This window comes from Archocentrus centrarchus, chromosome 16 (assembly GCF_007364275.1).
Source record: "Archocentrus centrarchus isolate MPI-CPG fArcCen1 chromosome 16, fArcCen1, whole genome shotgun sequence".
In the NCBI taxonomy this organism is placed as follows: Eukaryota; Metazoa; Chordata; class Actinopteri; order Cichliformes; family Cichlidae; genus Archocentrus; species Archocentrus centrarchus.
In genome coordinates this window covers 6,712,297-6,737,839 of record NC_044361.1, presented here as the reverse complement: position 1 = coordinate 6,737,839, position 25,543 = coordinate 6,712,297, and the positions used below count along the sequence as shown (strand labels likewise).

At 42.0% G+C, this 25,543-nt stretch overlaps 1 protein-coding gene across 1 annotated transcript; it reads right to left on the bottom strand.

Moving 5' to 3' along the window:
* Nucleotides 1–516: 516 nt before the first annotated feature.
* cfap418 (cilia and flagella associated protein 418) lies at nucleotides 517–25,543 on the bottom strand. The gene is given in 8 exon segments (XM_030749178.1): nucleotides 517–2,449; nucleotides 2,451–2,484; nucleotides 19,301–19,396; nucleotides 22,553–22,618; nucleotides 23,011–23,075; nucleotides 24,929–25,028; nucleotides 25,312–25,339; nucleotides 25,342–25,543. Coding segments are annotated over 8 exon segments (630 nt in total). The 5' UTR covers nucleotides 25,457–25,543; the 3' UTR covers nucleotides 517–2,323.

Here is a 25,543-nt window from a genome sequence, read left to right as displayed (position 1 = left end):
ATTTATATCTTTAAACTTTGATAAGATTAGGGTTCCCATGAAGAAAGAATCATGTCCTATGCTTTTGCAATGAGAATATAATAATTTTAAGTTTTTACATAACCCTGATGATCTACTATTTACCTCAAACCATCACTTCTGCCAGGTGTTGTGAACCAAACCTCAAATAATTAAAAAAAAAATCTAAATCACCACTAAGTGATTTATGAGATTCTTAATCTGTCTTGTTAGTGACTCACTGCACATGCAGAAAACCTCCTTTGTCCCATTTACTCACTAATTACACAGCTGCTGTGACTCAATGTGGCTTTATCTGTGTTTACAGCCAAACAGCAGGATTTAATCTCATTAAAATGTGACTTGATTTTAAATCACTGCATTAAAATTCTCCAGGTCACATCAGACTGTCATCACTTCAAAAGCCATTACCGAAGCTTGACGGTGCAGAAAACTGTAGCTTTTCAAGTCACAACAGCAAAACACAGGAAATGCAACTTTAAAACTTTAATCATCATTAACGGGATGAGCTGAGGTGGTTAACATCCCATTTAACAGCAGGACTCTTTGCTGTATTAGATTAGTTAGTAATTTATACAACACACAAAAAGTACTGTAGAAAACATTATACCAAGATTATGCCAACATAATAGAAGAGCAAAAAAGATCTGTAGAAGTCCTGATTCACTGCCTGTGCACAACAGAGTGCATTTACATTTAAATAAAAACTTCTGTATAAAAATTTCAGACTAAGAAAATATTCAGTTAACTGGTTACTATCATGCACAAAGTACAGAAACATTTCCTTATAATTTTCCTAAAGATCTGAATTTATTGTTAAATCAATTTCTGAGGCCTGTACTATGAAGCAGGATTAGGGGTTTATCAAAGTAACTTAAGGTTTTTGGGGTTGTGAAGGTTGTTCAGGTATGAGATATGTTGAACTTAAAGTCAAAGTTTTTAATGTGATGTGGTTAGATTAACCACACCGGTGCTCATGACGTTCAGAGTGTCAGTTTAAAACTGGCTGGAAGTGTCACATTGATTACTTTAGTTACAGTACAATTTAAGCACTAAATAAAGCCTGCTGAACAATATGTTTTATATTTACCAATATGTTACGTTGAGCCGCATCTTACTAAAAACACTGAATGAACCCTCGCTCTAAAGCAGAGCTGGTGATGCAGAAAATGAATACAAGTTTTTATGTTTATTCCTAATCTGCAGCGTTACTCTTTTGCTCTCTGTGTCACATTTTTCTATAATATCTTTCAGGTTCTTTATATATCTTAGACTTTAAAATCAACATTTATACTGACATAGGTGCACGTGCACATCAGAAGATTAAGTGCTAAAAAAAGAGGGAGAGAAAAAACAGAGAAGATATGTCCTGAAAATGTTCCAGTACGTAATAAAAAAAAAAACTGCAGCTGAGCAACAGAGCTACAAAGTTTTCTCTCAGATTTTCTAATTCGCGGGGACAGCAAACATAACCAGTGTGTCAAAAATAAATAATAGAGCTGTTACATAAGTGCCGTTTCCTCTCTTGTGCTGCAGATGTGTTTCCTTCTTTTACTGCAGAACTTTCATTTTGAACTCCTCTGCTTTCTGACATTCAAAGCCTTTTAAGGACATTTTTAAAAAAAAGAAATATGATTATGTTTTTTAGATGAACCGCTCTGCACTTTAGTATGAATTTTGATCCCAGCTATTACACATTAAACTAGAAGTTTCTTGTAATTTAGTAAAAAGTAGCTGCTAAAGGGGTTCTTCTTCAGTTACAAAGAACATATTCCATCAATCAATTATCGAAATACTACCATCATTTTACTGATAATTTCATGCAGAGCAGTGGGTTAATGCTGTTGCCTCACAGGAAGAAGGTCCTGGGTTCAAATCCTTCTGCGTGGTTAACTCTGGGTACTCCGGCTTCCTCCCACAGTCCAAAAACATGTATGAGGTTAAGCTACTTGGTGATAATAACTTGATCATAGGCGTGAATTGTTGTCTATATATTAGCCTTCAACAGACTGGCAACTTGTCCTGGGTGGGTGTATCCTCCTAATGACACCTGGGATAGGCTCCAGTTGGATAAGTGGAGGAAAATGGATGGGTGGATGGACTGATCAGGATCATTTAACACACAAAAAGTGAAGAGCACAGAAGATGAAGACCATGTTCTGCAGGGTTAAAAGCACTCACACTATTGCTTCAAAAAAAAAAAAAAAAAAAAAAGTGTCCAGCTTGAAGAGATGTGCACAGGTTTTCCTGTTCAAAGCTGTGCACTTTTATTTAACAGTGTCTTTGTAGCAGTGAGGGGTGAAAATCAGTCTTGGTGTTTGCCACAGACCCATCTGAGCTGAGGTTGCTCCCTAAGGTCTGTCATCTCTAATGTGGAGATCCAGCTGCATTGACAGGCGTATGCCCGCAAGCCTCTCCTCTTCTTCAGTTTGGGTTCGGAGCTTCTGATGTTCTGGCATGTTGTTCCTGCAGGCAGAAAAAGACAGTGAACTTTAATCATTACTGAGGATAAGACCGTAGCCGTCTCAGCTGCAGCCCTGAAGACTCCTCAGTGCTCCTACTGTGCAGCTCCATATTAACTTTTCCATTTCAAACTCAATAAGAGATAATTAAATAATGTGTGCTGAGCGATCTGCTGAAGGACAAAATAATCTGCATGTGGAGATGAAAGAGAGGAAAAAGAAGAAAAGGAAAAAGGGGATTTCTGTCCTGAAGTAATTTTTAAGTTATGAACCGATGAATATATTTTATATCTGTTACACGATAGACAGGCAGAATTACAAAGGCTCTAGTTGTGCAATTTTATAGAAATTCATCTGGCCCTTCATCAAGAGTTCTTCCCGTGTCCATGTTTTCTCAGCACTTGCTATTCTACTTGAAGTTGCATTAATCCCCCCCAAAAATAAAAAAATAAATATACAAGTTGTAGTGTTGTAGTGATTTCATAATTTGTTAAATCAAAGTGTGACAAACTTCTCTGTAAAATAACAGATCAGTGGTACAGCTTTCCCCAACAGTTTCTTATGCACTATAAAGAATCTAAGCTTCACAGTTTATACCGACAAACTACACACCGCTCACAAAAATGAAGGAAACACTAAGTTATCACATACAACACAAGTTTGTTCAGTTATGAAGCATGAACCACTTCAACCTGCACTGGACAGGCAACAGGACAGCCCCAAACAGTCAATAGTTTTCCAGGTGGTGGCCACGGACCATTGCTCTCTCCTTATTCCTTCTGACTGATTTTTCTCTACTTTTTATTTTTTTGCATGTGTTCGTGTCACTACTGGTAGCATGAGACAACATCTTCTGATGTTGAATTTCCTCTCCAATGCACCAGTTGTCACTTTCATTTACACCAAAGCAGGTGAAATGAAGTCACAGTGGTTTATCTGTCTATCTGGTCAGATTGACATCCTGAGAGATTTATCTGACTTTGTGTTATATTATTGCTGATGAAGTGTTTTGAACAGCAATTATTCTTTTAATGTAGCATTTTGTTACTGAATTGGAGCAATTGCCTCATCAGGTTTCTGCACTATTTGATTTCTTTGTTTTGGCTTTATAACTGACTGTTTGATAAATTAGTCCATGGGCCTTGAGGTGATTTCATTGGTCTGACTCAACAGAAAAATATATTTTATACTGTAAAGTTGCGCAGCAGTTTGCTGGTAGCAGATAGTGTGCTCACTATTTTTTTAAATAATTAAGAAATATTATATATATGTCAAAAAATATGGAAAAAAGTATATAAGTTCCAAGACATGTAACCTCATCAAATGTCAACAAACTGTCTAAATTAAAACATATTTGTTTATGAGAGGAAGGCAACATTTATGTGAAATGTAATGTGGAAAAAAAGAGAATGTCAATTATCAAATTTGTTTACTATTAAGACTTATTAGTAATTTCATCTCTAAACAGCATTTTTGTTGTTTTTAAATGTGCTATATTAAAAACAGCATATTCCTAAATCTGCAGCTTTACTGGACTTTTGGGCCTCATGTGACTCGTAACTGTGGTTATGCAACACACTGACTGACTGGTTCCATCTCAGTGTTTTCAGCAGCATCAGATCTTGGAGCCTGCACAGCACCGAGCAGCAGACAGACACAGTTAAAAGAGTAGCTGGTGAACTGAGGGAAGATCTAGCAGCTGAAGAGACGGATAGTTTTCTTGGAAGTTGGTGGAGATCAACAGAGATTAAAAAAAAAAAAAAAAATCAGAACACAAACAACCACTTTAAACTGACACCAGTGTGGCTCTGTAACTGCTAGATAAGTACACTCAGTACCTCAGTTTGCTCTCAAAACAACCGGAATTTGTGGAGTCATGGATTACAGAGTTATACTCCATGGTGACACAAACAGCATCAATAATTTCTTCAGATTTGATATAAACTCCTGTTCTAAACCACATCATCATCATCATCAGGGTCATCTGTTATTTTCAGCTCTTTGTGATGTTAAAGAAACCAGTTGAATATGACTTTTCCTTTGAAGTAGACCTAGTATGCATGCCCTTGTTTTCTGTCATATATACTGTACAAACTTTGTATGCTCTCTGGAGCTTGAAAAGGCGACTGGACTTCTTTTTGTTTCTTGAAGACGTTCACACCTCTTGAAACGTCTTCAAGAAACAAAAGAAGTCCAGTCGCCTTTTTCAAGCTCCAGAGACTACTATGACCTGGATAACTGAGAATCTACACAGACAACTTTGTATGCTGCTTTTTGTCAAATGAATTAAATAAATGAAAACTGTTTTACAAAAAAAAGCAGAAAAAGTAAAAACACATTATTCTTATTTTCTTTTATTAACACTGCAATTTACAGTTATTTACTTGCCTTCCTGAAAAAAATTAGAGAAAAATTAGTTTGCTGGTTGAATATTAGCAAACTATTTTCTCTAATTTTTTTCAGGAAGGCAAGTAAATAAGGCGACTGGACTTCTTTTGTTTCTTGAAGACGTTCATCACCTCTTGAAACGTCTTCAAGAAAACAAAAAGAAGTCCAGTCGCCTTTTTCAAGCTCCAGAGACTACTATGACTACTTTGCTGGTTGAATATTACAAAGTATGACTACTTTGCTGGTTGAATATTACTCCTCCGTGAATCGCCACCTTATCGTGGTGGAGGGGTTTGTGTGTCCCAGTGATCCCAGGAGCTATGTTGTCTGGGGGCTTGTCCCCTGGTAGGGTCTCCCATGGCAAACTGGTCCTGGGTGAGGGTCCAGACAAAGAGCGGTTCAGAAGACCCTTATGAGTGAAAAACAAGGGAACAGTTTACCCTGGCCCGGGATAGGGTTACCGGGGCCCCACCCTGGAGCCAGGCCTGGGGAGGGAGCTCGAGGGAGAGCGTCTGGTGGCCAGGCATTAGCCCGTGGTGCTGGCCGGGCGCAGCCCGAAGAGGTTACATGGGCCCGACCTCCTGCCAGGCCCCACCACCCGCAGGAGGTGTCGTAGGGGTCGGGTGCAGTGTGTGTCGGGCGGTGGCCGAGGGCGGAGGCCCTGGCGGACCGATCCCCGGCTATCGAAAACTGGCTGGCTGTTGGGTTGAATATTATATTTGATTAATTTCTGACTTGTCAGAGAAGTCCAGAGTGCCAGCTCAATTTGGGTATAAAAACATTAATCAGTTTGTTATTTGCCTAATAAATAACAACATAACTTTAGTTTTAAGTGAGTTTGACAGATTTCTAAAATATTTCTTTTTTCTTGTTTTAAGACAGCTGGTCTAATACATTTGTTAAGCATAAAATTTTTCATTTAGACACCAAAAAAACCCAAACAAACAAAAAAAAAAAAAACTGTAAAATTAAACATATCACCAGTAAAAGACCACACTAATCATCTGACCTACTGACCTATATTCAACCATAGAAGTACCTACATCTTCAGTAAATGAAATGCATGCTTGTGCATGACAAATAAGTGCACAGTCATTAACATCACTTTTGCTTTTAAATTATATGCACAGCATACATCCACTTCTATCACTGCTAATGCTCTTGTGTAAGCCTCTTAATTAAGAGAAACAACCACTGTGTGGGTAGTAATGGATGTGCAAGCTACATATGACCAGGCAAGTGTCAAAGCCGTGTGCAAAACCTGCTCAGACCACTGAAAATACAAAACATGATGTTATTTATTAACAAATTATGGTTAAACTGCTAAAGCTAATATTCAGACAGAAACAGTGAAGTCAATTTGTTCACACATTTCAGGTGTGAAATAAATTACAGCTCAGTAATTTAACCCTCCGGTAAGATGTGTTTGAATAGATTATAACAGATTTTTTTTTTTTACATCTGCACCAGGTGCATAATAAAGAGAGAACCAGACACTAAATGTAATATGTATGTGAATATATTTACCCTACACTTACATTTAGAGGCTGTAACACATGTAACTGCCTCCAATGTGATGGTTCTTTTTTTTCTTTTTTTCCTTTCATTTCACCTTTTGTAGCTGAAAGGTCGAAGGACCGAATCTCTATTGATGATAACACTGACGTGATGACATGAAGGGCAAACTTATCATCCTGAGTGCTCCTGAGTGCTTCAAAGTGCTCTGATCTTAACAAAGTCACACTAAAAGTAAATTGCACACTTGTGGAGTAAAAACACTGCTAAGTGCTGACATGTCATTGGTGTGCATGTATATATTTTATGCTGGTATGTGTTGTGTGAAAAGTTGACACATGGACAGCCTTCTTAACATTTCATAATGTCTTTCCAAGCACTAAAAGCCTTCTGGACATATGTTTACGTTTCCTGCACAGTAAGAACCACTTTAATACTACCTTAAGCTTCATGGAGCTGGCTGCACAGTTTCTCTATCTTCATGAAAGCTTTTACAACCGGAAGATTTCTGCTTTATTTTGGTATTTTTTAAAAGCACTCTGAGAATGGCTCCTTTAGATGTAACATATCATTTGTATATGTACTTTCATACTAATTTGTACATAAATCACCACTTTATACCTGTTACTGTTGTTCTGTCTGTAACAAAAAACAAAAGGGAGAGATTAGAAATGAGGAGGACAATTGTGAAAAATGTAAAACGATATGCGCATCTTTGTGTTGTCTTTCGGAAGTAAAAATAAAACTGATCCAAGCACCAAACAGGTCTGATATTACAATTTGGATTTTATGGCAAGCAGTAGGCCTCCAAGCTCCACCTCCTTCCTTCACAGCAGAAGTAAGTTAGTTAGTTAGTTAGTTAGTTAGTTAGCATTAAGAACTGGTAAAAAAGTGAAAGCTGAAAAGTTTTTTCTCAGTTCATTCAAAAATCAAAGCAAACATTTTCGCCTCAATGCTCAAGGCTGCGAGACAGCCGGTCTAACCACAACTCACCATGCTAGCCTAGCACGTGGGAACCACAAGTTTTATACAAATAAGATCACAGCAGCACACAGTGAGACATAACCCCATGGGAAACATGATTTGCATGTAAATTAATATGTATATAAAAGTCATAGTTTTGGTTTTTTTTTACATTTACAAATATGCCACCTGGTAATATTAACCTGCGCTGTGGCCAAAGACATGATTTGATTCATAGAGTAGTGATTTACTGCCTAACAACTGAAAAAACACCCGGTTTGATTCTGAGACACAAATCCCTTGGGGGTTGCATCAGGAAGGGCATCTGGCACAAAAAGTCTTGCTGTGGGCAACCCCTTGTGCATAAGAGAGCAGCTGAAATGTGCGATCTAGACCTCTAAACTTTCACTTTGGAACCACAGTGAACATGATTTTAATCTTGACAGCTCTGTACCATTTACATGCCTTTTAGACCCATAATCAACAGAAAATTGTTCAGTGGAGTATAGGCTGAATTAAAGTCTTTGTAAAAGCCTGAAATGAAAACTTTTCACTTTCAACTAATTTAAAATCACAGGGGACTTTTTTTTTTTTTTTTAAAGGGATTTAGCCCACAAAATAATGTCCATGGACATCTGGTGCTTAAGAGAGCAATTTTCTTTTTTTGTTTTTTTTTTTAAATTTGGACAGGATCAATTGCTCTGCTTTAAGGTCATATTATCAACTGATGCAAATTGAATTTTTGATCAATTAAAGCAATTAAGGAAAACATCAGAAAGTCTACACACACCAAAAAGTCCCTGTGATGATAATAATGAAATGTTATTTGTTCTACGCTATATTGACAGAAGTATTCACTCACCCATCCAATCATTGAATTCAGGTGTTCCAATCACTTCCATGGCCACAGGTGTATAAAACCAAGCACCTAGGCATGCAGACTGCTTCTACAAGTATTTGTGAGAGAATGGGTCGCTCTCTGGAGCTCAGTGAATTCCAGAATGGTACCGTGATAGGAGGTCACCTGTGCAACAAGTCCAGTTATGAAATTTCCTCAATACTAAATATTCCACAGTCAACCGTTAGTGATATTATAACAAAGCAGAAGCAATTGGAAATGACAGCAACTTAGGCATGAAGTAGCAGTACACATAAAATGGCACGGTGGGGTTAGCAGATGCTGCGGTGCATAGTGTGCATAAGTCACCAACTTTCTGCAGAGTCAGTTGATACAGACCTCCAAAAAAATGTGAGTTCAGTGAAAGAAAACACTTAATGCTTCAGCATACCAAGAGATTTGGACAACTTCATGCTTCCAACTTTGTGGGAATAGTTTGGGGATGGCCTCTTCCTCTTCCAACATGACTGCACACCAGTGCACAAACAAGGTCCATAAAGACATGGATGAGTGAGTTTGGTGTGGAAGAACTCGTCTGGCCTGCACAGATTCATGACCAGGCGTGAAAGCAAGCCGGTACGGTCCGGTACTGCATACCTCTGAAAGATTCTGCACCGGTATGCAGTACCTGGAAGAGGGGAGCAGCTGTCTGCTGCAAACCGTCATTCAGAACAAGTCACATCTGCACTTTGGATCAGAATAGATTCGGTAGCAGTAAGGAGTCTAAAACATGACTTAATCAGTAAATGAATTGCTTTTTTGTCTAATTTCAAACTGTTTCTGAACTATTTGCGCTATGCTGGAGCCTCAATTCTCTAGCTTCTTTCCCCTCGGAGCTCAAGGCTTTCATCAACAGACAGCCTTTACTACGTTAGCCTGTTAACTGGCCACGCCCACGAGACGTATATAGTTTAAATGGCAGGCTAGACCCTCTCATTTTGATTGACACCTCATTCGGCCAATCATGTTACATTGGCCAGTTACATGATTGGCGGAATGAGGTGTCAATCAAAGTGGGAGGGTCTGCCTGCCATATAAAAGGCACTGCATATGTCCCGCAGAGGGCATCAGAGTTTTCAGGTGATTTTGGTAAGGCCAGTTAACAGGTTAATATCTGTCTGCTTTATACAAAATATCCCAATTAAAAGCAAAGAGAGATTAAATAATTGTGTTTCATGTTATTATGCTCATTTCAACAACACAGCATAGCTCAAGATCAAGATCAAGAAGAATTTATTGTCATTTTACGTCAAGACATATAATGAAATTACGTCCAGAACACCCATCCAAGAAATACAAACAAACAAGCATGGGGAGATAGGCGAACTGTGGCCATGCTGCCCACTTCTGGAGTGCTGCCATTAAAAAGATGGAAACAATAGCGAAAACATATAAGGATGAGTGAGGAAAAAAAAAAATCTCATACTTTGTATACATACACACATACACAGTATAAGTTTACAAAAACCTCTGCGATAGTGCAGGAAACATGGCATATAGCCTGGGAGAACTAGGGTGGGGAGCAGGGCTGGAAAGGGAGCCAGCGGAGGGCAAAAGGGGGATCGGTCTACTGTGCTGCTGAGTCAACTCCCCTCCTCGGTTAACAGTTTCTGATAAGAGGTGGAAAAATGTTCATCAGCAGCTAGGGTCAAGGGAGATCAGTCCAACACAGATCAGAAGAAGACAGGATGGCGGGGTGTAGAGCATCTGTTTACAAAACATCCAGGAAAAAAACTGAAATAAGCGGCAGTCCAAGGCCACCAGGGAGCCAAATTTCTGATTCTACAACTTGTTTTGGTACAGACTGTACTGATTAATTTGTTGACAGCCTTTAGTCTTTCTGGTACCTCTCAGTGGCAAAAAAATCCAATCCAATCATGTGAATCCTGTTGTTCAAATCCTTCGCCGCGCAGAAACAGGTACCTCTCCAAGATCTAATCCCTCCAAATCAGCTCCAGATATACTGAGTCTGAGTTTGAGTCTGTACCTTTCTGCATAACCCGTCATAAGCAGTCTTACCACAGCCCAACAGCTGCCCAGACTTCCTGAATTGTAACAAGCCAGGTGTCTCCAGGTCCAATTCAGAGAAATCCTAGAGTCAATAAGCCAAATGTGTATGTCCTCCCCATTGACAATACGTCATCTTCCACCCAACAGGAATCCATAACGTAGCAAGCTGGGAATGTCAATTGGATAAGAGGGAATAGGGTCTACTCTGAGCCCCTCCCGGATGGTCGCACTCCTCACCTTATCTCTAAGGGAGAGGCCAGCCACCCTTCAAAGGAAACTCATTTCTGCCGCTTGTATTCGCGATCTTATTCTTTTGGTCACTACCCAAAGCTTGGGACCATAGGAGAGGGTAGGAACATAAATCAACCGGTAAATCGAGAGCTTCGCTTTTACACTAAGCTCCTTCTTCACCACGACAGACCGGTGCAGCGTCCGCCATCACTGCAGAAGCAGCCCCGATCGTCTGTTGATCTCCTCCTCCCCTTCTCCCATCGCTCGTGAACAAGACCCTGAGATACTTGAACTCCTCACTTGGGCAAGAACTCGTCCCTGAGCCGGAGAGGGCACTCCATCCTTTTCCGGCTGAGGACCATGGCCTCAGACTTAGAGGTGCTGACTCTCATGCCAGCTGCTTCAACACACGGCTGCGAACCGTTCCACTGCGAACTGGAGTCCACCCCTAATGAAGCCAACAGGACTGCATCATCTGCAAAGAGCAGAGATGAGACTCTGAGGCCATCAAGGAGGAAGCCTTCCGCCACCTGGCTACGCCTAGAAATTCTGTCCATAAAAATTATGAAACAGAATCTGTGCAAAGGGCAGCCCTGACAGAGTCCAACACCCACAGGAAACGAATCCGACTTATTACCGCTATACGGACCAAGCTCTCACTGCAGTTGTACAGAGACTGAATGGCCCGCAACAACAGGCAAGACACCCCATACTCCCGCAGGACCTCCCACAGGATACCCCGAAGGACACGGTCAAATGCTTTCTCCAAATCCAAAAAACACATGTAGAATGGTTGGGCAAACCCCCACGCACACTCAAATATCCTTGAGAGGATAAAGAGCTGGTCCAGCGTTCCGCATTGTTCCTCCTGATCCGAGGTTTGACTAACGGGCGGACCTCCTTTCCAGCACCCTGGCATAGACCTTACCGGGGAGGCTGAGGAGTGTGATCCCCCAAAAGTTGGAGCACACCCTCCGGTCTCCCTTCTTAAAGATGGGGACCACCACCCCAGTCTGCCAGTCCAATGGCACTGCCCCATATCTCTACACGATGTTGCAGAGGCATGTCAACCAAGACAGCCCTACAACATCCAGAGCCTTCAGGAACTCAGGGCAAATCTCATCCACCTCAGGGGCCCTGCCACCAAGGAGTTGTTTAAGTGCCTCTGTGACCACACCCCCAATGATGGGCAAGTCATCTCCCTCGTCCCCAGACTCTGCTTCCACTACAGAAGGCGTGTCAGTGGGATTCAGGAGGTCCTCAAAGTATTCCTTCCACTGTCTAACTATAGCCTCAGTTGAAGTCAGCAGCACTCCACCCACACTATAAACCGTGTAAGTGGAGTACTGCTTTCCCCTCCTGAGTCACCTGACGGTTTGCCAGAATCACTTCGATGCTGTCCAAAAGTCTTTTTCCATAGCCTCACCGAACTCCTCCCACACCCGAGTTTTGCTTCGGCCACTGCCCGAGCTGCATTCTGCTTGCTGATACCTGTCAGCTGCCCTCCGAGTCCCACAGGCTAACCAAGCCCAATAGGACTCCTTCTTCAGCTTGATGGCTCCCTTCACCTCCGGTGACCACCATCTGGTTTGGGGGTTGGGGTGGGAGGTGGGAGCTGAAGATCTCCCGGACTGGGGCTTCTGCCAGGCGTTCCCAGCACACCCTCACAATACGTTTAGGTGCGCCAGGACTGTCCAGCATCTTCCTCCACCACCTGATCCAACTCACCAACCAGGTGTGATCAGTTGACAGCTCAGCTCCTCTCTTCACTAGAGTGTCCAGAACATATGGCCGCAGATCTGATGATACGATTACAAAATCAATCATCGACCTGCGACCTAGGGTGTCCTGGTGCCATGTGCACTTATGGACATCCTTATGTTCAAATAGGGGTGTGCGATATTGACAAAAAATTAGGGGTGGGACTTAACGCGTTAATTTTGATTAATTAATTACGGGGAAATAAGATAAGATAGTGTTTATTTGTCACACTGCACAGTTATACACAGTACAATGCACAGTGAAATGTATTTTGTACCTGCAACCATATATACACACATATAAATAAGAAGAATAAAAATAAGTAATTCACACTATACACTATACTCTATATATTATACACTATACACACTTTATATGGAATTATAGATTATAATATTTACATTGTGCAATAATAGTCCAGTTAGGGCTCAGAGTTGAGCGACGGATGGCTTGTGGGTAAAACTCTTCTTCAACCTTTCAGTCTTAGTCCTCAGGCAGGCGGTAGCGCCGGCCTGATGGGAGCAGGGAGAAGAGAGAGTGTCTGGGGTGGCTGGGCTGTTTCAGGATCTTCATGGCCCTCAGCCTGCACTGCTTGGTGTAAATGTCCTGCAGGTTGGGGGGAGGGTGGTTCTATGGTCCGTTCAGCTGAACGAACCACCCTTTTTAGGGCCATGAAGTCCTGCTTAGTGCAGTTTCCCATCCAGGTGGTGATGCTCCCACGCATGATGCTCTCGATGGTGCAGTTGTTAAAGTTCCTGAGCACCTTGAGTGGGAGCTTGAAGTCTCTCAGCCGCCTGAGGAGGTAGAGACGCTGTCGGGACTTCTTCACAGTGATGTTAATGTGATGAGTCCAGGACAGGTCCCGTGAGATGGTCACTCCCAAGTATTTGAAAGTGTCCACTCTTTCCACCTCAGGCACCACTGACGACAAGTGGATGGTAGTCCCTCTGCTGCTTCCTGCTGAAGTCCACAATCAGTTCCTTCGTTTTGCTGACATTGAGCAGGAGGTGGTTCTCCTGGCACCAGTTCTCCAGTCGGGAGACCTCTCTCCTGTAGGGTGTCTCCTCATTGTGGGAGATTAGTCCCACAACAGCAGTGTCGTCAGCAAACCTGATGATGACGTTGGACTCTGACGTGGCCTCGCAGTCATGGGTGTACAGTGAGTACAGCAGAGGGCTGAGCACACAGCCTTGGGGGGATCCGGTGTTGAGGGTGAGGGAGGATGAGGTGAGGTGACCCACTCGTACCACCTGTGGTCTGCTGGTCAGGAAGCTGTGAACCCACCTGCACAGTGATGGGCCCAGGCCCAGGTCCAGCAGCTTAGAGACCAGCCTGGAGGGAACTATGGTGTTGAATGCTGAGCTGTAATCTACAAACAGCACTCTCACATAGTTCCCCTTACCGGTGTCTACGTGCGAAAGGGTCTTGTGGAGGAGGAAGGTTATGGCGTAGTCTGTGGATCTGTCTGGCCGGTATGCGAACTGTAGTGGGTCGAGGGTGGTGGGCAGTGAGGAGGTGATGAATGTCTTGATGAGTCTCTCAAAACATTTCATCACCACAGAGGTGAGTGCTATGGGCCTGAAGTCATTGGGGCTGCTGGGGTGTGGTTTCTTTGGGACAGGGATTATGATGGACTTTTTAAAGCAGGTGGGAATCACACACAGTTTCAGTGAGAGGTTGAATATCAGTGTAAACACAGGTGCCAGCTGGTCAGCACAGGTCTTAAGGACACGTCCACTAATACCGTCTGGTCCAGCCGCTTTCCTGGTGTTTACACTTACAAACGCCCTCCTCACGTCGCGCTCCGTCACAGTGAGTGTCTCTGCCCCTTAGGCCGGGCGCAGCAGGCTCTCGGCTTCCCGACTCGAAGCGCGCAAAGAAGTTGTTGAGTTCATCAGCCAGAGAAGCATCGGCACTCACCGGGGGTGTGTGTGTGGTGCTTTGTAGTCCGTGATGGTGCATAGTCCCTGCCACAGTCCCCTGGAGTCAGACTGTTGTAGTTGCTGTTCCAGTCTGTGGCCGTAGCGATGTTTGGCCTCTTTCATCACTCTGCGGACATTATATGACGCAGCCTTGTAGTCCTCCATGTTCCCAGAGGCGAGGCCGGAGTTGTAGGCGATGGTGCGGGACCTCAGAGTGTCGCGGACAGATTTATCCACCCACGGCTTCTGGTTGGGAAAGGTCCTGATGGTCCTCTTAAGCGAAGTGTCATCAGCAACTTTCCCAATAAATCCCACAACTGTTTTCATAAACTCCTCAATGTCTCCGCCCGCGCTGCTGCGAAACATGTCCCAGTCGGTTGAATCCAACGCACCCTGCAGAGCGGCCTCTGTTTGATCAGACCACGTGTCACTTCTCTCACAGCAGGGGGTTCCTGCCTGAGCCTTTGTTTGTATTTCGGCATGAGAAGGACAGAGGTGTGATCGGACTTCCCAAAAGGCGGAAGAGGCTTTGCTTTGTAGCCCTCTTTGAACGGAGAGTAGCAGTGGTCTAGGGTCCTCTCTCCTCTGGTGGGGCAGTCTATGTGTTGAGTAAACTCCGGTATCACCTTTTTTAAGTTTGCACTGTTAAAGTCCCCGGCTACGATGAGAGCCGCATCACGCTGGTTAGCCTGATAGGCGGAAATAGCCTCATGTAGCTCGGATAGTGCAGTGTTTGTGTCCGCCTGAGGTGGAATATAGACGGCACTGAAGATGACCGAAGTGAACTCGCGGGGCAGGTAGTGGGGGCGGCATTTCAGGTTAGGAGCTCCAGGTTAGGCGAACATGATTGTTTCAGAGGGACGACATTCCTACTGTCACACCAGTTGTTATTAATCATTAGGCACACACCTCCTCCTCTTGATTTTCCACACTCACTCGTTCTGTCCGTGCGATGAACACTGAAGAACTCCGACGGCTGTACGGCGTGGTCCGGTATGAGGGGGGTCAGCCATGTCTCCGTGAGACAGATGATGTTGCAGTCCCTTATGTCCCTCTGAAACTGTATCCTGGCCCTGAGTTCGTCCAGCTTGTTATCCAGTGACTGGACATTAGCCAACAGGATGCTCGGCAGTGGCATTTGGTGCACTCTACGCCTCAGCCTCTCTCTTACGCCGGCTCTTTTCCCTCGGGGCCTTGTCCGTGACCTGGGTGCTCTGCACCCTCCTTTGTTTGAGCTGGCCCACTGGCGCAGGATCTCCTGGGGCCAAGCCGGGTCGGGAGAAAAAGGTGTCAGAATACAGCCAGAGTGCTGTATTCTGATATTAAAAAGAGTCTGTCTGTCATACGCGATATGACCTAGAGCAATTAACGAATTAAAAATTTTAACGCATTTTAATCGTACTTTGCACCGTGGAACGTTTCTCAGTACACGAATTCCCGGCATACAGATTATATCAATGCACAATGTCCAAATTCAGGGGCCGCATCCTTCGAAGGACCCGGCCCACGTCCTTCACAGCCCAGGAAGACCGGAAAGATTGGAACTGAGCGGCTAGCCTTCATATCAGCGTCACCTGCCCTCACCTCTGCGTAGCTCATGTCGCCTACCAACCGTGAGTGCGAAGCACAGCTGTGTAAAAGCAGCTGGTTAAACGGAGAGCGAACTTTTGCTCCTTTTTGTGGTTTAATTTTAAGTCTTTATTCAAAATAAGCTGTTAAAACAAGCATAACAACATCAAGGAATATAGCTGAGCGAATGATTAATTTCCAACTATATTAAGTGAGACATTAATGTTGAATAAAACTATCCAGTTATGAAGCTTAACTTTAATTTCAGGAGTCTGCTTATCACAGGCGCACTTCCGCCCTTCATTGGTCTGTGTAGTAGACTGGTGGGAAAATAAAATTTTGAAGTTTAAGCTTATGTATATTGATTCATTCATCAACCAAACTTAAATTAATGTTTCTCATGTTAAATATTAAAATGTGATTAAAATGTGATTAATTTCGATTAATTAATTACAAAGCTTCTAATTAATTCGATTAATTTTTTTAATCGAGTCCCACCCCTACAAAAAATAAATCGTTTTTTTCTGTAATTTTCTCGATAACAATACTAAACAATATTTTGCATTATTTAAAAATGTGTTCATAAAAGAAGCGCAAGCTGGTAAAATATAAGACTTAAATGAGTGCTTTTGAGACATTAACTTATTTTTTATTTTATTTAACCTTTATTTAACCAGGAAAAACACATTGAGATTAAAATCTCTTTCTCAAGCGTCCTGGGCATGACAAATGTAAATAGAAAAACTTCGGCGAGTTTTTCAAAAGCAATTGCTTGACAAAATGCGAAAAAAAAAAAAAAAAAAAATCAAAAAAGAGGCTGTCCAGGGGGATTCCACCTACATTATAGCAAAATAAAAATCACAGAAACTACAGACCCTCATCTGATCAGAAACACGCTTTTTTACCAAGACCGCTTCAGTGTATTATCTGAGGCTCCAAACAGGTGAGCTCCGAGAACATCACTGGGTTATGACGCAGTGATTATAACATACCTACTTTAACTTAAAGGATATTAACATCAATCCTTTCACTATTTTCCTCTTTATTCCACTAGTCGTGGTTTGTCTTAGATGGCGGTTTCCTGAAACTTTTCATATTCCTCATACTCGCTGATGATGGAACAGGTTAGCTGTCAAGCTATCCATTTTCTTACAAAGTCTGCAAACTGCAAACCACCTCCTCGCCTAGGAATTAAGGCGGTAGACTGCGAGGCTGGCGATGTCTGAATTTCCTCTCTTGGCGCAGTTTGTTCACTCATTTCCAGCCTTAGTTGTGTTGTTCAGGCAGCTATGCTAGCGCACAGTATGGGCGCTCTCAATGCGCACGCGTAGCAGTCTATACTAAAGCATAAAGTGTGAAAGCGTGGAGCAGAGGCGTTTGATTGTTGTTGTTTTTGTTCCCTAATTAGCATACTCAATAATGTCAGCTCACACAAAGTTAACACGGCAATTACGATACTATCGTAGATGGTATATATCGCACACCCCTAGCGAGAAGCTAATGGGGGCAACCTACAATAGAGCTCCCCACGGCACAGCAAAGGTGTTTGGCACAGCAACACATGCAGACAATAATTTTACTTGCTTAAGCTGCCGGACAAGACAGGTTAAAAAAAAAAGTCAAGAATTACATTACTAATTTTGTACTTTATTATCAACTTCCTTTATTTTCATAAGCTTTGTGGTAGCTAAATAGTTTTATGTTCCTGGTTAGGAACAGAAAGAAATGCATGAACTGCTTTTCTGACAAAGAACACAACTTACAGCTTACAGATAAGACAGTACGTGAATGCTGTAAAGAAAATGTTTACAGAAAGATGCCAGAAGGAAAACCTAGTATGTTGACACTTATATAACTGTGATACTCAGTTTGTACTGAGTATCACAAGTTTTGACCTGCAGTCTACTTAATTTAGAGTATTCTGTAGATGTTTAACAAAGGTGTAGGAGTAGGGTGGCGTGCTTGTTTATATTCTAGCCACAAGTATCTGCAGATGCTGAATTGTTCCCACTGGGGGAGAAAGTAACTGCTCATATCAGTCACTAGGAATGTGGGTGGATTAATGAGGGCTGAACATGTTTTACAATGTGTCCTATTTTACTGAGAATTCAGCTCTTCTAAAAGAAAAAAAAAACATATATAGTACATATAAAGACAGCTTCACACAACAATACTGCCACCTCCTGGTCAAACCAAAAAAATAATCTAAAACCAATAAACAATATTTATATAGTGTAAATTCACAACAACAGTTACCTGTTTTGGTCAATGTAAGCCATTTCATGCACTGAAAACTGAAATTCTGAGTTTCTAAAAATTTTCTGTAATACAGCACAGGCAATAAAAGGCTCTTATAACTGGCTTGCACACTTACAATGTGACTTCACTGTATTGTATGTTTAGAATTACAGTATAATATAATAATTAGTGGATTCAACAAACAGCAAAAAAAAAAAAAAAATAAATCCTGCCTTCCTGACATCCTGTGTGAGTAACACTCATACACTCATGGAGTCTCATACTACAACAAGGTTGGTATTAAGATGTACATCTACATCTCAAAACTTCATTATAAGACATTAAAAGATTGAATAAAGGTTCTTGACTCACTCTTTTCATGGTGTTTATTGACAAATGCAAAAGTAAACAGCAAATATGTTCCCAGTCTACATGTGTGTGTGCCTGGATTGGCCAGATGATGCTGCATTATGTTAGTGAGCCAGCTTCAGTTTTTTTTTTTTTTTGGACACATTGGGCCCCCTCCTGCATCAACAGAGTAGCCTCATTCAGTTTCACACAGTGCTGCTACCTGTCAAAACACAGCCCAGCAAGCTCACAACAAATAGCTGACATCCACAGCAACTGATCAGCACATATATTTGATACACTAATTTATCGCTGTCCCTGGCTTTGTGGGGAAAGTGAGGTGAACATAGTTGAAATTCACACAGCATATCTCACTGCAAGTTCTGTATCATCACAACAGTGCTGCATAAGTCAACAAGTGGTGAGACCAATGAAATTCTAGGGAAAGTTAACTTCTGTACAGCATACTGGTTTGCAGCATGGGGGTCAGGACACAGTACATTTTTAGAGGGTTGCAATAGTTGCAGTTGAAGTTTTAAAAATATGCCACACAAATTTATAGTTATTTGTTTCAAACATATTCTTATCTTTGCGACTTCTAGTGAACTTTTTGTCTTCAGAGCTGTTTTTAATCATCACTTCTGGCAACGCTTATGCAGAATTTCAGCTTGCTATTCTATATAGGTATGTTAGTCACGGTTCACGTAACATTGCAATGTTGTCATAAGAAACTGAACAATAACAATAAGATCAGAGCAACAACTGTACATGTGAACAGACAGCTGGGCTCATAAACAACCCCGATCAGTCACTTGAAGGTTATGGGTTGATCAAAAACCATCAGGACCATCAGAACACACTGATTGCATACACGGGTAATGACAAAAATCGACTGCTTGCTTCCCTTATTATACATTCTTTAATTACACGTTGTCTTGTCAGATGAGAACAACATGGCAGCAAGCCTGCAGACTCACCTGAGGAACAGGTAATCACAGGTTGGATCCCACTCACAGTCATCAAACATCAGCACACGGAAGTCACAGGATATACACCTCAGCTGGTCACATGACCTATTGACATACAGTTATTATTTACAACAGGCAAAAAATACTCATTATACAGGGGTTGGACAATGAAACTGAAACACCTGTCATTTTAGTGTGGGAGGTTTCATGGCTAAATTGGACCAGCCTGGTGGCCAATCTTCATTAATTGCACATTGCAACAGTAAGAGCAGAGTGTGAAGGTCCAATTAGCAGGGTAAGAGCGCAGTTTTGCTCAAAATATTGCAATGCACACAACATTATGGGTGACATACCAGAGTTCAAAAGAGGACAAATTGTTGGTGCACATCTTGCTGGCGCATCTGTGACCAAGACAGCAAGTCTTTGTGATGTATCAAGAGCCACGGTATCCAGGGTAATGTCAGCATACCACCAAGAAGGACGAACCACATCCAACAGGATTACTGTGAACGCAAGAGGAAGCTGTCTGAAAGGGATGTTCGGATGCTAACACGGATTGTATCCAAAAAACATAAAACCATGGCTGCCCAAATCACGGCAGAATTAAATGTGCACCTCAACTCTCCTGTTTCCACCAAAACTATCCGTCGGGAGCTCCACAGGGTCAATATACACGGCCGGGCTGCTATAGCCAAACCTTTGGTCACTCATGCCAATGCCAAACGTCGGTTTCAATGGTGCAAGGAGCGCAAATCTTGGGCTGTGGACAATGTGAAACATGTATTGTCTCTGATGAGTCCACCTTTACTGTTTTCCCCACATCCGGGAGAGTTACGGTGTGGAGAAGCCCCAAAAGTGTACCACCAAGACTGTTGCATGCCCAGAGTGAAACATGGGGGTCGATCAGTGATGGTTTGGGCTGCCATATCATGGCATTCCCTTGGCCCAATACTTGTGCTAGATGGGCGCGTCACTACCAAGGACTACTGAACCATTCTGGAGGACCATGTGCATCCAATGGTTCAAACATTGTATCCTGAAGGCGGAGCCGTGTATCAGGATGACAATGCACCAATACACACAGCAAGACTGGTGAAAGATTGGTTTGATGAACATGAAAGTGAAGTTGAACATCTCCCATGGCCTGCACAGTCACCAGATCTAAATCTTATTGAGCCACTTTGGGGTGTTTTGGAGGAGCGAGTCAGGAAACATTTTCCTCCACCAGCATCACGTCATGACCTGGCCACTATCCTGCAAGAAGAATGGCTTAAAATCCCTCTGACCACTGTGCAGGACTTGTATATGTCATTCCCAAGATGAATTGACGCTGTATTGGCCGCAAAAGGAGGCCCTACACCAGGGGTATTCAAATAAAATTTAAAGAGGTCCAGTCAGACAAAATTTCATGAAGCCAAGGTCCGGAAGTCCAACTATTTAATGTGATACATACATACATACATACATATATATATATATTATATACATATATCTATATATCTATATATATTATCTCTATCTCTCTCTCTCTCTCTCTATATATCTATATCCCTAAAGGTTTTTTCGTTTTCAGCGCATTGGTTTTTATATCTGGTTTCCTGCTTCGTTTTCGTTTTCGTTTTCCTCAGTTTTAGTTTTTCATACTTTGTCAGGTGCAAGAGTGACTATTGAGTAATAATAACTCGACAAAAGATACCGGTTAAAAAATTGCATTCAACAACCAACTGTTCACAAATAGCAGCATTACGTGTTTAATGTGTGTAATATTAAGGAAACACATAAACATTAACAAGAAAAACATGAACTCCAAAACTCAAACTCTCCAACAAACTTCATCGTCAGTGCAGAACACGTGGTGTAAAACATCAGAACACAGCGAATGTTGGACAAAAACAAACTGCACTCTTTGAAGGAACCAAAGCTCAAATCCAGCTGCATCCTGATGTTCTCACCACATGAAGCTGCTTCTGTTTTGGAGCTGCTCGGAGAGCTAGCTTTGCAGCCTCTGTACACAACCTACTTAAGTGGCCAACCATTTATGCTTGTATAGCTGGATTGTGTGTGTTAATTACCTTGTGGTCGCGTGTTGGTGTTTTATATGCGATGCTGGGACTTTTTTGGTCCTCGCTCTTTGTGCTCAGTTTTTTGGCTGCAAACATATTTGTCCCTGTTTGTCCACTTTCTTCATTTCCTCACATCCATTCCGATAATTCCAGCAGTCTCCCTCCAGGAATTTGCTGACATTTGTGAGTCCTTATATTGATGCATTGATTATTATTCCTGATTGTTTTCTCTGACTGATGAATTCAAACACTGCAGCAAAAAGTAGCCAGAAATGCACAAGGACTGAACAGGTTAATCACAACCTTGTAGGCTGTGTGGACCCGACATGTAGTCCGATTTCTCCGGAGGCGCACGTCAGGTTACAGTGCGGTGAAGGATCAGTGCGGTTTCTCGGCAGACCGCTGCCATTACTTTGCGGACCGATGCGGTGAGCACGCACACGCGCGCACACAGTTGCCCGATGGCACTCCCAGCTTAACTGGTAGAGCGAAAAAAAATGATTTCATATGAATCCACAAGGGTTTTTTAATAAATTATGAAAACAAAGGTCATTTTATCTATAATTTCTCTTAGTTAGTTTTGTAAACTCACAATACTGTTTTTTGCTTTTAATTATAGATTTTATTTATTTCAGTTAATGAAAATGTTTTTTTCAGTTTCAGTTTTCTTTATTTAGTTTGTTTTCGTTAACTATAATAACCCTGTTTGTTACAAAGTTTACCAGCCGGCAGGAACCAGCTTGGTGGTATCATGTGGTATAGCTAAACTCGCATGCAATTGGTCAGTGGGTTTCCTTGGACGCTTCACTACTACCATAAGGACTGTAAAAGCTGCGCCGGTAAACCAGAAAGTGCTCAACAAGATTTTAATTAAGTGGTTATTTCTGTTTTGGTATTAGGTTCGGGTCCGCTTGAGACATCATTTCGGTCCGGATCTGGACCGAGGTCCGCCTATTGGTGATGGCTGCCCTACACCATACTAATAAATTATTGTGGTCTAAAACCAGGTGTTTCAGTTTCATTGTCCAACCCCTGTAGGTAATCATTCATTGGTCACAAATCCTTTAAAAATGAAACTTTGATATCATTAATTTAAACTAATAAAAGTATGTTGGGGATACTAGAGTTCTGCATCTTGATCAACCAGAACCAGGCGGGACTTGACAGACCCTCTCAGTGTGAAATGATTTTTTCACACCTCTTGGATGTGGCTGTTCCGACACCATTTGTGACTGAGCTCCCGCCAATAAAAACAGGACAGCACCTGGAAGCAGAACACGCAATGCAGATCATGTCCAGGCACACAGAAAGTGTAAGAAAATCAGACGAGCCACCTGCAGCAACAGAACACTGAATGCACAACCTAAACAAATACACAACCTAGTTCCTACTTATATATTTAATTACAAGATATTTACATGTCCACTGATACTAGCAAACCACTTCCAGAACATGTTACTGACTTTATCTTGGTTAACTGTCTTTCAGACATTGATTAAGTAAATATCCAATCTTCAGACATATGTAGAAGTACTAACTCAGAGATAAGTGCAGTTTAAAATCTTGAACTAGCTTGGCAATTTCTTCACTCCTTACACCCTGTGATTACTACACCTGCATGTTTTTTTTAAATTTAGAATAAACTAAATGACTTACTTTCTTCCTCCAGACTGAGCTGAAAGCCTCTTTTCCACATGTGGTCCTTTAGGAAACTGTTCAGTCTGAAATTAAAGTTTTAACAAATTGAAGAGTGTAACATCAACGCTGCAATGAACATATTTGCTTCTTAAACTCTGTACAAAATGAAACCAATTAAAATTGAATTCATTGCCACCTGCTCCTCCCCATGCCTCTTGTATGTGTAGTGCTAATCAAATACAATAGTCAAGAGGAATTTAGTCACATTTGAAAAACCCAGGTGTCTGCTTATGGCTCTAACTGGTTATTCAAAATGCAGGTGAAAACTCAGAGATGAGACGCTGCATCATAATAACGTCTGACTGCGAAGGCAGGAAGTTGAGCCTAGATATTGGCACTTTACTTTAAGTGTTCCACATAATTATATTCTTCCATCTCCCTCTTCTTAGAACCTGCTCCTGCCATCTGAGCTCCATCCCCTTTGTACCAACTGCAGCTGTTCAGAGCTGGTTAGTGTTGCAGGTCAGAGCGACCGAGCTATCCTCTGTCAGAGGACCGAGTAGCTTACTCGTGTGTTATTTGGAGGGTCTGGAAATGAATTGTGAACATGAAATCTGAGCAGTACCTACATTAATGGATTCTGCTGCTGCTGGAAAAAAAATTCTTTGAATATCTGTTTCTCTGCCTTGAAATGCGCCGCTGTGTTTGCCCACCAGTCACTAACTTTGTCTTACTGCCAATTACACAGCAAAAATTCAGCAAAGCTCTATAGAAGTAAAGGGAACTGCAGAGTATGACGAGCAGTTATCTTCTGTGTGTCTGTGTTGTTTTTTTGTTTTTTTTTGCTTGTTTGTTTTTGGTAGCAATTTCTTTCATTAGAGTAATTTAATGAAATGAGTAAACTGGTTTCTTTTTTTTTTTTTTTTTTTAACAGCAATTTGTTTACCTGAGGTAGGACGTCACCTGACACATGTCATACTGATAAGTATATTAACTTAAACAGTCATTTACACTAACTGACCACTTCATTAGAAACACCTTGTTAGTACTCAGCTGGACCCACTTTTGCCTTTAGAAGAGCCTTAATTTGTCATCGCACAGATTAGACAAGGTGCTGGAATCTTCCTCGGTTCATCGTTACTTGGATTTACACTTTCATCTTGTTTAGAGCCAAACGCTACACACTGCCATATGAATGCAACAGCAGGAATGTACTGCCCAAATTGATGAGTCTATGCAAATTGTACCCCCAGTTTCCTGTTCTTAGCTGACAGGAGTGGCACTTGGTGTGTTCCTCAGCTGTAGCCCATCTGCTTCAAAGTTTAACGTGTTGTGTGTTCAGAGATGCTCTTCTGCAAACCTTGGTTGTGTACAAGTGGTTATTTGAGTCACTGTTGCCTTCCTATCAGCCCAAAGGCACTTTCCTTTGACCTCTGACATTAATAAGGCATTCTGACCAAGAGAACTGCTGCTCACTGATGGCTGTGTGGGAAAATCCCAGTAGATCAACAGTTTGTGAAATAATCAGACCAGCCTTCTGGCACCAACAACCAAGCCACATTCAAAATCAGTAAAATCACCTTTCTAACCCACTCTGAGTCTCTGCTTGACTGTGTCTACGTACTTAAATGGATATACTTGTTGCCAATGATGAAAACTGTGGGGCAAGAACTGTTTTCTGGCTTTTGAGGTGGGGCATGCCAACAGCAGCTCTTGGTAACATTTTTATGACGATCCTGAGCCTAGTAGGAAAGAAAGCACTACAATGCGTTTCACTTCATGCAATGATACAGCAGTGCACAATATCAGCAACCAGGATAGAAGACTAAGCCTTCCTAACAAATACAGATGGTGCCAAACAATGCCACCACAGGATTAATTAGAAAACTAAACTATAAAGCAGCAGTGTGGCTTCAAGTCTCGTGTGCAACCTTACCTTTGGCTGAGAGGAACCGCTACAGGATTCCTCCTGTAATTCCTCCAGCAGGGCATCAATATCCTCAGTGACACTGTTTACTGACTTAGGCTTTGCGGCACTAAGTCAGAAACAAAACATGAATTAGTATCTTAGGGTAGGTTGTCGGTTGTAGCAGCAGTCTGTGGCAGATATTAAAGAATGAGTTTAACCTCTGCGTTTACAATAATTCAGATTCATATTCTGCAGATTTTTATTTTTATTTTTTGCAACTTATAGTATAATTAACAAACGCTGAACCCATTTGAAGAACTGAATACTAAGTTTATTAGATGTTGGAAGCTGAGGTAATGCTCAGTGTTAGCTTATACTTGACATGTGCTAGCCTAACTAGCTTTGTTTACCCGTGCTTTCTCTCTCCGTCTTTGTCTTCTCGCGTTTTCCAGCCTCGCTCGACTTGGTGCGAGCAGCTGAGGACGCGACAAAAACGTTGCGACAAAACTTTTTCTCGACTTCATCCAGCAGTTCGTCCAAATCATCATCAGCCATGATAAACTGTTCCTCCCACGGACTGCTGTAACCCCACCACGGTTAACAGCTAATCAGCACAGGCTAGCTGCCGTCATAGAGCGTTCG